Source organism: Tetrao urogallus (genome assembly GCF_951394365.1).
Source record: "Tetrao urogallus genome assembly, chromosome: 2".
Lineage (NCBI taxonomy): Eukaryota > Metazoa > Chordata > Aves > Galliformes > Phasianidae > Tetrao > Tetrao urogallus.
Genome location: NC_136814.1, coordinates 63,745,512 through 63,756,748, shown reverse-complemented (window position 1 = coordinate 63,756,748; position 11,237 = coordinate 63,745,512). Strand labels below are relative to the sequence as shown.

The following is an 11,237-nucleotide window of genomic DNA, read 5'->3' as shown; positions in this document are numbered from 1 at the left end:
ACTTTCTGTACTTGTCCACTTTTTTTATCAACAAATTGGCAGGCCACCAGGACAGACCACAAGCATACGGGTGGCAGTTTTGGATTCCAGGATGGAAATAGAGTTAGACTTATTTTCCCTAATCAGCACTGAGTGCAAGTTTTTCCTTCAGTTAATCCTCTGGGCCTTCAAAGCAAACTGATTTAAATGAGCCTGAAGGTGTAACACTAACTGCCCTGGTAATGGCACTGGATATGCATTGCTAATTGCTACTGATGGTAATGATAATTACATCTAGCTACTTCTTAGAAGACTGTCCTAACAAAAAACGACTATTATTTCCTTTATCTCACTGATGCAGGCTGGCCCTTTCAATGCATACCAAACATGTCACTTTTCCTTTTTCAAGACAAATGATGGTTTCTCTTCACCAACCCTGTAAGTCCAAGCTACTCTTTTACAAAGCACTGTGATACATCACAGCCATGCAAAATTGCAAAATAATTTTTTTCTTTCTGTTTTTAAAACTTCATTACTAGCGGAGATACTCTGAGGAGCTTGGAACAGTTGGAGTGATATTTTTGAAGATGAAGTTAGTAATAGCGCTGCTGTTCATTCCACCTCTCATGAAAGGCCTATCACTTTTTTTCATATAGTAGGGAATTGTAAATTAATTCTTCTCTGTCTCTACGGGTTTGGAATAGAAACGATGCCTTCACAGTTCAACGAAGTGGAAAGTCTTTCATCATTAGAAAATCAGCCAAGGAAATGGATGGCAAAGACCTCATACATTAAAAAACAGTTGTTTGCAATTAAGGCCAGGAGTAAGATGTGCAGGAGTGTGTCATGCTTCTTTTTGTTTATTTAAGCAGCCTGAGGCATAATATTAGATGATTTGAATTGGCATTGTTTCCTTATCACATCCTATGATTTGCTATGCTTATTTGTACAAGTGTATGTAATGTATCAAAGGATGGCAATCTGCTCAAAGTATAGACATTTTATATTTTGCTTGAATCTTGATCAATAACCAGAACATTTTCACAGAAGCATTCTAAAGCACTGACCACTGCTGGTGGTGGAAGATTATTTTAAAAATTGCTAGAGAGAATCAGCTAAGCACAAAGCCATCAACAAGATGAAATGTTGCATGCCAGAGTCTTTCTCTGCAATCAGTGGCAAAGTACCAACCTCTGCTGATGTTTCTTTTCTGTCTCACCAGTCTTACATTTCAGTAAGAGCTGTGAATCACTGTGTGCTTTGATGTAGTTGATACAGAAGTGAATAGAGACAAAGCTGAAAAGAAAGAAAGTGGACTATAATCTAAAAAGAGTCAGGTATCTTGGTCTACATCATCTCCTCGAGTCACACCACTGCCTGTTGTAATGGGGATCTCAGAACAGCAGGTAACCTTATATACCATATGTTGAGCAAGGTGCAGCAGATGGATGATGGTGTTCTAGTCTTCTCTGTGCTTTTCTTGCACTTGTCAATTCAAGCCCTAGGAAAAAGGCTGGTATCCAGATTGATAACACATGGATGTTCTCTAAGGGCTTGACTCTTTCATCAGTGCACTATTGCAGAAAGAAGTGTAATTTCTTTTTCTATAAATGTAAATTAAGATAGTGATAGCTCGTGGTTCTGAATGTAGATTTATTTTGTCTATCCTAAGGTTGTCAGAATGTAAATCAGGCTTTAAAGATCAGATTAGCCAGAGCTGATCAGTTGGTAGAAGTGTGCTACGAAATATTGCACACACATCATCTTCACAGAGAAACTTGTAAACAGAAGAAAAATCTACTCATAAATAGAGATTATAGTTAGCGGGGGCACATCTCTTTTTCAGTAACATGCATAAATCTAAAGTAACAAAATCAAGTCCTTACGGCAATCTGAGACTCATTAGCTTTATGTTGCCAAGGTTTTTAAAACATTTTTTCTCCTCTGTGAAGTAAATCTTACATACCAGATTCTAAATGGTGACACTGAAATGGAAGATTAACAGCACTTCAACGTGGTAGCCAGTTAGTTGCTTTGGAGTTGAAAAGTACAGTAAGAAAGGGGAGGGTCAGAGTGGGATTTAGGGAAAGGTACTTCACCAAAGGATAGTCAGCAAGGAACAAACTTCCTCAGGCAGTAGTCCTTATCTTCTCTAATTAGAGGGCTCCCAATTTTGGGAGCATGGATTCCCAACATGAGTTAGCTCAATAGCAATTCCCCAGCTTGGGTTTGACCAATGATCAGACTGACCTTGTGATTTTGGGCTTGCACCTTTTCTGTGGTCTGTATGACACTGATGTCCAAAGAACATTAACAGTGAAGGTAGACCTTGGACTACTCTCATGGAATATCTTGCTGTAAACCTTGTCTCTATTGTGTTCTTAGTCATCAGGAAAAAAAGAATGCCACTGTAATACGGCAAATACATTTTCATCTTGCTTTTTCTGCTTTCCTTAAGAAAACACAGCATAATAGGTTAATGTTAAATGAATCACTGATCTCTAAATGTCAGTCCTTCAGCTATCTATATACTGATTTCTGAAAATACAATTTTAAATTTATCTTTCATTTTCTTTTATGCTGCAAATTGTTGTTCTATAGAGTTTAAATTGCAGCTAGGACAATCTGATAAAAATGCACAGAAATATTAGAAGTTTTAATCCAAACATTTATCAGAGCTATGAAGCCTGCAATTTTACAGTGCAGAAAATACAAATGGTGCAATGTATTTAGAGAACTTGAATGACATATGTTAGCAGCTGCAAATTCATATAACTGTGCATCACTGCAATCATACATTCAAGCTCTGAGCATTCTTCCCAGAGTGAGCACTCGTGATCTGTCTGAATAGAAATGATTCACCCAGGATTTTGGAAGCAAAGCAAAAAGGCTGAAGTGAGTTATTCAAAAATTGTTCCTGAAGAAGTAAATAACATAAGGTCAAAACTTTTCAAACCAGTTATGAATACCACAGCAAAATCCCCATTAATCTACAAATGTGCTTTGGATGATGTGTTGGATTGGTGTATTAACAACCAGGTCTCATGTTTTTTTATTGCTAGGTAGTATCAAAAAGACTCAAGGACATTGCACTGAAGTCTCAGTGAAAGTTAATCAGCATCCTACTCTTAAAAGACTTAAAGGCTTAACACATTGCAGTACCTCTGATCTCTCTTCCTTCCCCTGCTATTCCTGAATATTCCTCAGTGCTTTTTTTTTTTTTTTTTTTTGCATCAGATCTGCCAAAGATGATATCACCTACATTTCTTCATGTATCTCCAAGATTGCCAATGAGAAGCTAGAGATCAATCCAGCTGACTCTCATGAGTAATCTTTACCTTTTAAACCAGTTGCTGTGATTTTTTTTTCTGGACTATGCAGGGAAATGTTCATTTCAGATGTGTATGTTAAGGTCTGAAATACCTTTGGCCTAACGCATCGCTTTCATTGCAAATATGTCTCAGCCCTTTACTGGAGCTTGTAGACAAGGCTACCTTAAGCTAAGTATCACAAAAACCATCTGGAATCTGACTTTTCAACTGAAGACTGTGGAAATTTTAAAATACGTAAAGTCTTCTCTTTGGGTGCTATTAGGTGAGTTAAATGCCTCAGACTCTATGTATGGACGTGGGCATGATAAATGGCTGTTGTGCCGGAAAACAGTGTGTAGTATTGTAGCTGCTGAGGAAAATTCCACATATGCTTTACCGTGTTGTGTTGTCAAGACTCTGAATCAGCACGAAGAAAGGTCACATTGCTCTCTGTGCTAGCACATGTGATTAAAGAAACAGCAAGACAAGTAGCAATCTCTCACTAGAGATTCAAAAATCACTTATTTAGAAAACTGATGCTTCCAAATTGCTGAGCAAGTTAAACAGCCCACAGGGAAAACTTGATCTTATTATAATCTGTATTACTAACTACTCTACTATTGTAGCTCATAATCTTCAGATTTCTGGATACCTTCCATAATTTGCGTCCCTATCAATCTTTAGAGGCTGGTTTTCTTTTTCTCTCTCTTTTTTTCCTTCTTAATTTAAAAAATATTTTATCCTGGTTTATCCTGGGCTCCATCAGAAAAGGGGTGGCCAGCAGAGACAGGGACAAGATTGTCCCTCTCTACTCGGCTCTTTTGAGGCCCCATTTGGAGTAATGTGTCCAGGTCTGCAGCCCCCAGTACAAGAAAGTCGGATAGCTGTTGGAGAGAGTCCAGAGGAGAGCTACAAAGATTATCAGGGGACTGGAGCACCTCCCCTAGGAAGACAGGCTGAGGGAGCTGGGCTTGTTCAGCCTGGAGAAAAGAAGACTGCGGAGTGACCTCATTGCAGCTTTTCAGTACCTAAAGGGAGCCTACAGACAGGAGGGGAATCAACTCTTTGAAAGCATTAAAACACTCACTTTCTGTACTAATTTCTTGTCTCTTACTGAATGAAAGCATGAGCTGAGGTATGTGTTTATGCCAATAATTACAAAGGTGTGGTTGTTTCTGAGCAGATGCATGGGTTGTCAGATAAAAGCAGAGGTATCAAAACAGTTAAACAGTTTTCCCTGACTTCTGGCTTCCTACGATGAAATCTCTGTAGCTCTTCTAATCTACTTTGTCTGTCTGTTGTTTTAGTTTTAATGGCTGCTCTGCTTTTCTGGTATACTTGATTACAGTAATATTTTAGAGTCGTTCTTTAGCCTCATGGGTTGCTGAAATGAAATTAATTATTGCAAAGTGCTGTAACAGAACAGCAGTAATGTTCTTTGAGCTGTGTATAACACCATATCCCCAGATGGTTGAGTTTTTTAATAAACTCATCTTCACCTCATATATCAGTTATCTCAACTGTTCAGAAAGCAAGTTTCCATATGCAACTCTTGCACAAACATGACCATGATTTGTCCAGTCTAAGGAATTGTGTTTACATACATCAAAGAAACATGAATAACGGTTGTGCATATAGGTAATTTTAATCCATTCCATTTTTAAATACCACAATAAATTTAATTTTCACAATAAATTAAATAGCCATATTCAGTTTACAAAATAGAATTACTTAGTGTGAAACCAGTATTTACAAACATTGTACACTATGTACACGATGTTTGTCTTTGTCAATACTCAATCAGAGAAGAAAAAGTTATTTGACTTTTTTTGACACATGATTGACATGCTACAAGTGACACCATGGTCCATACAATAAAACAATAGTGCAAACTCACCACAGGAACCCCGAACCAATGTTGTTTAATTAAATATTAATTTCAAATAATAAGAAAATAGTACTATCCACTCTCATTGTAAAAATTCAGTATGGTATTTAAAGTGTCAGTATTCCTTCAGCAATACACATACCAAATATAGCCTGAATATTATGCTTTCTTACAGCTTCACAGACTTTTGACATGAATTTGTATGACATAAACTAACATTCTGCTTAGATCAATAAGTATGTCACATAAACACTTCAAGCAAGAGGAACACTGACCCTTTTAATGGTGTCTGACTTTATTTCCCTAAGTACCACTTTGTCGTTTATTAGTATATCTCAAAAGATGCAACTATGCTGACGGTAAATTAATGTTATTATTCCGTAGAAAAAATTGATCCCACTGTATATTTGGTCACACACTGCATATGTACACGTATGCATGAAAAATGTTACTTTGATACTATGTCTGTGAAAAGTGCATGTTTTAGCAGAGACATTACTGCATGTCTCAGATGCATCCGAAAATGTTGTATGAAGTTTAGGTCAGGGCCAGTTAAATGTCCTCCCAGTGATCTGGTAAAATTTTTGATTAAAAGGATGAAAGAACTTGCGCAATTTGGTAATGACAGAGGTGTCCACCTCTGGATGAATGCGTCCTTTGCTACCTGCCAGGCACTTATTAAAGACAATGTTAAATCGCAAGCAATAAAACCCTCTGGTGGCATTGAAGTATAAATTGTACTGACTTATCCTTGGAGGAAGATTTAGGAACTTCTCGACCAGCTGGAGTTCCGGCAGTGGTTCTGTGATGAGCCGGTCTCCATCTACGATATGAAACTGCTCAATTGGGAAATATTTTAACCATCTCTCCAGGTGTTTTGTGTAGATGCTGGTTCTTACTGCCTTATACTTAGTGTTCACTTCACAGGTATTAGGATCAATAGCCAGCTTTTCAAATTTGTAGTAAGTTTTGTTCTTTCTTTCCTTGCCTTCCAGCACCTGAGTATAATCAGAAATAGCTCTTGTGGTGGGTTCCCTGACAATGATCAGTAATTTGATAGACGAGTTCATTTTGTAAATCCTTTCAGGTACTTCTTCAGTGATAAAGTATGCAGGGCTTTTCTCAATTGTTATTTGATGAGGGTAAGAAAAAGGCATTTTTTTCCGGTACCACTCAATCCCCTTGGCATAGTTCTCATCGTTGTCAAAGAAATGAATCTCTTGAGAAGCTTTGACCACTGCAGGGTGAAGATTCAACATCTCTAACAGTGCACGTGTGCCTCCTTTCCGCACCCCAATGATGATGGCCTTGGGAAGCTGCTGAACCAGATTGTGCAGTCGTATTTGCTCCTTTGTGGCATTGCCCTTACGGAACTCGTGGAGTAGCCCTCGCTTGAACTGCAGAGCTCGCAGCGGGATTTCATCCTGGCTGCGGGGTCCAAATCGACCATCGATGGGGCAGAGGGGCTGCAGTCTGCAATCAGTGGAAAAGATATTTGTAAACAGAGGGCAGCTCTTAAGGTAAGCTCACAATGCTCACAGAAACCTTTTGCAACATGGTGTCTTTCCACTTGTATTTTATTCTGTCAGATATTAGTAATTAGTGTAAACTGTTCATTTATTCTGTTATTTCACTATGTTCTGGCTGAGTACCCCCTTCCTCTACTGTTCTACTCAAAGGAACGCTTATTACTGTTCTTTGAACTTCTTGAACCTTATCTCACCTTTCACATTACTGATTGCTTAGAGACTTCAGAAGCTTTTAAAGCATTCTAAGATGAGTTTTATTTGGCCATTATGATCTGAAAATTTAGTTCATCTAACTCCTATCTTTCCAACACTAGCTCTATTCTAGCTTGAGTTATTTCCTGTTACTACCCATTGTGTTGACTTTAGTAACTGCTGATCCAGGCTTAACTCTTTTAGTGAAGAGGAGCAAAAGGGATTAAAAATAGTTTCCAAGGCATCGCCCCTCAATATTTTCCATCCTATTTAGCGTATACCCAGTATAATTCCTGGGCAGAATCAGAAAGACCAGGGTTCTGAAACAGACATGATCAGCAGAGGCACAGGAAGGACAGTAAGACAAATGTTCGAAAATACTTTTATTACATCATTACAGCTATAGTTTTCTTATCATCACTTGTGTTTCTTCTCACTGAACAACTGTTTGTACTTTAATTTTTTATATTGCTACTGCATGATGTTTGCATAATTCTTTTGTATTTACCTTTCAATTATTTCATACATTTTCTACTATTCCAATTCTTCCTTCTCATATTTCATGCCAATGAATGGAAGAAGTGATTCAGTTAGAGAAGCGTTTAAATTTTGCTACAAAAGAGCCCTTAATAAGCCCTCACTTTCACTCCCAAACAGTGCTTTGGTCATTAAACAAGCCAGTGTTACACTGAAGATGAAACAGGTATGTAGAGAGAGTTTCCAAAGCCCAACAGAAAAAAAATATCAATAAATTTGCAGAGCCATGATCTCCAAAATTAAAAATATGTAAGAACAAAGGTTGCCTAGGCAATTTTAATATGAGCTTGCTGTGCATATATATTATGATACTGTTTTTAAATTACATGACCACATGCTATTATTTTTCACAGGACGCCTGCCTCAGCCGGCATACCAGATGGGCAATGCTCATTAATAGCTGTTTAGGTATTCAGTATTTATTCTGTTTCCTCAGTATGTGGCCCCTCATTCATTTACTGTATATTATTCAAACCTGCTTTCAGGACAGAATCATTTATTTCTTTTTGGCTCTTCCATCCATCACTGCCTGTTGGAGTCTCTAATTTGACACTGATGCTATGACAATGGATGGCTGGGACCAAGTAAAAAGGTTAGCCCCTGGCTGACCCAATAACTGTTTCCTTCACTATCTAAATGCTGTGATATACTATGCCCAGACAGATCTGAAGAAACATCCCAGGTGAGTTTGCTGGGTTTAAATGAGCTTTATTTAAGTTCTACACACCAATGACAAAGTGTTTGGAGAAGTGAGTCCCTGTTGTCATTTCTTTTCTCAAGTTTCCACTCTTTTCTCTTTGCTTTTTGCTGCCTACCAAATAAGAGCCTGATTTGGTCACAAAAATTGTATTATTGCAACATTTACTCCAACTTGGCAATAAAAAGGGAACCAAATAAACCAACCAAAACAACAAACAAAACATCTGAAAACAGTATCTTAACTTGACAGTGGTATAACTTAGTCAGGCTATGGTGGGACTGTTAAGAGTCATTCTGCAGTAAGGAGGTGACAGTTGCAAGCATAAAAAACAGAAGTTGCAAGCATAAAAAACAGAAGCTACAGTCCATCTCTCTGTTCTTCTCTTCCCTCTCCTTCTGTGTATTTGCTATTTGTTTTCAAGCAAAAATGTTCCACAACAGCAGTTCCAGACGTATCTCAACTAATTTTATCTCTTTTCCTCAAAAAGATTGCACTGCCTTCAGTATAACACAACAGCTTGTCAAACAGGGTTGTTTCCTTTAAAAGTAAACAAATACTCAAGATATCCTCTAGCCTAAGAGAAGGACTGGATGTTCTTAAAAGTCATTCCTCAATACTTTGCATTCCTTTACCCTTTCCCCTTTCTTCTCCTCTCCAAACAATAAAAAGTCCTATGAAAGATCTTGACTATCTTAAGATTAAACAGGCTGTCACATCTTGGTAGCTGAATCCTGAGATGCAGCTATTTATTATGTTAATATTTTTGCTTTTCTGAGTCTTCTTCTTGAAAAAATCCAGTGTAGAGCAGTTCATCTCAGAAAAATGTTTCTGCCAAGTAGTTAAACAGCTAAAAGACGCCTGGGTAATCTTAACAACAAGTAGTGATGCTGCAAGCAATTTCTCTTCTGATCCAGAATAGCTGCTAATTTGTTTCCAAAGCAGATGTCACAGTGATAAAATGTTACAAGCCTGGTTCCAGGAGTTCAAAACATCAAAATTGGGTATGGAGGCTCCCCATAATTCCAATGAGAATGTTAAACATCTTGAAGACTCACACAAATTTTCTCAGAATTTTTATGGACAAACTTTGGTTGAGCTTCTACACATGAAATAGCTCTGTTCATTTGTGCTCTGAAGGACAGGGGCCTCCTCTGGAGGGAGGTACTCAGCTTATCAGACTTTATGACTCAGTGAATCAGATAAGCTATTGCTAATTTCCTAAGGGAACTCAATTCCTGAGACATCTGCAATGAGAAATGCCCAGCTCTCTCTCAAGTGTAGCTTGGGTCATACTGTGGCAGAATATTTTCAGTCTGCTCATCTGTCTCAAGATTTCTATGCATTCTTTCTCTTTTTTTCATGAGTCCAAATAAAGGGCTTCTTTTTGGCAGTGTGGTATTTTACACATTGGATAATGGAAAAAAATGAAACAGGGTTTTACTTCCAGTGGCAACATTATATATGAAAACAGTGGAATTCAGTGCCTCAGGAGGTCAATGAGTCAAATATTGTGGCAAGATAATTTTATGGCCATCAGTAAATTCTGAAGATGTGCAAGCATAGGTAATAGCATAAGGTTAATTAGATTTTATGCCTCCCTTCATAAACATGCTGTTTCAGGGATTAATAAGGAATTCTGTGTCCATTTCCAGAATCTCTGTAGTCACAGTGAAGTTTTCACCTCCAAAGTATCAGAGATGCTTTGACCATTGGGGGAAGAAAACTATAAATCTTGGGGCCTAATTTACAATCCATTTAGTCCCAGTTGACAACATGATCTCCCTCTTCTTCTGAAATTGGGTTATACAGTTGAAGAAGGCAACCATCGACCTGAGATGCAGTACAGTGGATATTGTATATTGTAGTGTCAGAGTTTTGAACTCAACTAATATTTTCCATCATTTAAAAGAAGTCCATTAAAGCAACATTAGCACTCAAAAGCTATTTACCAGCTTCTGGAAATCCTGAGGTCTTCATTCATTCTTTCAAAACAATCTTTTCTACTCTGTCTTTCTATAACGCCTATCAGAGCAGTCCTAGACCACTGTGAAGGTGGCAGAAAAAGCCTGGTCATTATGAGTAGCACCACTGTCACACTGTCAATAACCAATCAAAAATCAGTCTGGCCAAAAGTGTCAAATACTTTTTGATTTCATCTCCTGTATTTTCTACTGCTCCCCAGGAAATCACTTGCAGAGACAACCTTTTTATTCGGCACTTTCAACTCCAGAAAATACTGGCTAATTAATGCAGTTAAAAAATTTTCAAGCCCTGCAGCAATCTTTCAAATGAAATAGTATTTAAAACTTGACGAGCTACTCTGCAGACTCATACTTAATTTTAACTGCCACTGTAGCACATTAATTGCTTGCTCATAAATTTAGGAAGATGATGTATAAATATATCAAAACTGTTCTGCTGAAAGTAGAGGTCAACACACAGATGCGCAGAGACAAAAAAATGAGTTATTCTAATGATATTTTTACTGGACGTTTTTTTATCTCTTCACTGAAAAAAAGTGTCAGTCTGCTTAGAATACAAATGGGCAGACTGAAGCACTTTGACAGGGATGACCTGCAACTTTGTTTTCCTATTCTGCAGAGGGAAGGAAACAATTATGAAAATCAGTAGTAGAGTGGTTGGTCTTTCATGAATACATGAATAGAAGCTAAAAAATGAGAAAAGAAATAGATCCTCTAAAGAAACACTCATGCAATCTGTGTTCATTTGCAATTAAGAGAGTGGCTAGTGAACAACTTACCTATCCAAGCTCCCAACTCTGGCAACTAGATATAGGAGACTTCCTACAGCAAGGCTGCCTAGCACAAAGAGCTTCTGTCTCAGCAACACCTGCTGTTTGAATAGCATGGCCCTCCATCAATCTTCAGGACTTCTTCAGTCTGCAGAGAGAAGAACATATAAAGCTCTCATCAGTAAGCAATATGCAGTGTAATGTTTAGTAACAGGCCTTCCATTAGTTGCGGGTCTTGTGCCCACAGTGTGTGGGACCTGCTCACTGTGTTTCTATTATATTGTTAGTGAATGAGCTGGACAGAAATCAGTTTATTTCCTGGTCTATGCCAGCAAGCTTCTGGTGGCAG

General features: G+C 38.0%; 1 protein-coding gene across 1 annotated transcript; it reads right to left on the bottom strand.

The window, feature by feature from the left end:
• Positions 1 to 5,720: 5,720 nt before the first annotated feature.
• Positions 5,721 to 11,004, bottom strand: HS3ST5 (heparan sulfate-glucosamine 3-sulfotransferase 5; the record flags this gene model as incomplete). The annotated part of the gene is made up of 2 exons (XM_079549955.1): positions 5,721 to 6,651; positions 10,898 to 11,004. 2 exons carry the CDS (start codon positions 11,002 to 11,004, stop codon positions 5,721 to 5,723), a joined length of 1,038 nt encoding a protein of 345 aa, XP_079406081.1.
• Positions 11,005 to 11,237: the final 233 nt, after the last annotated feature.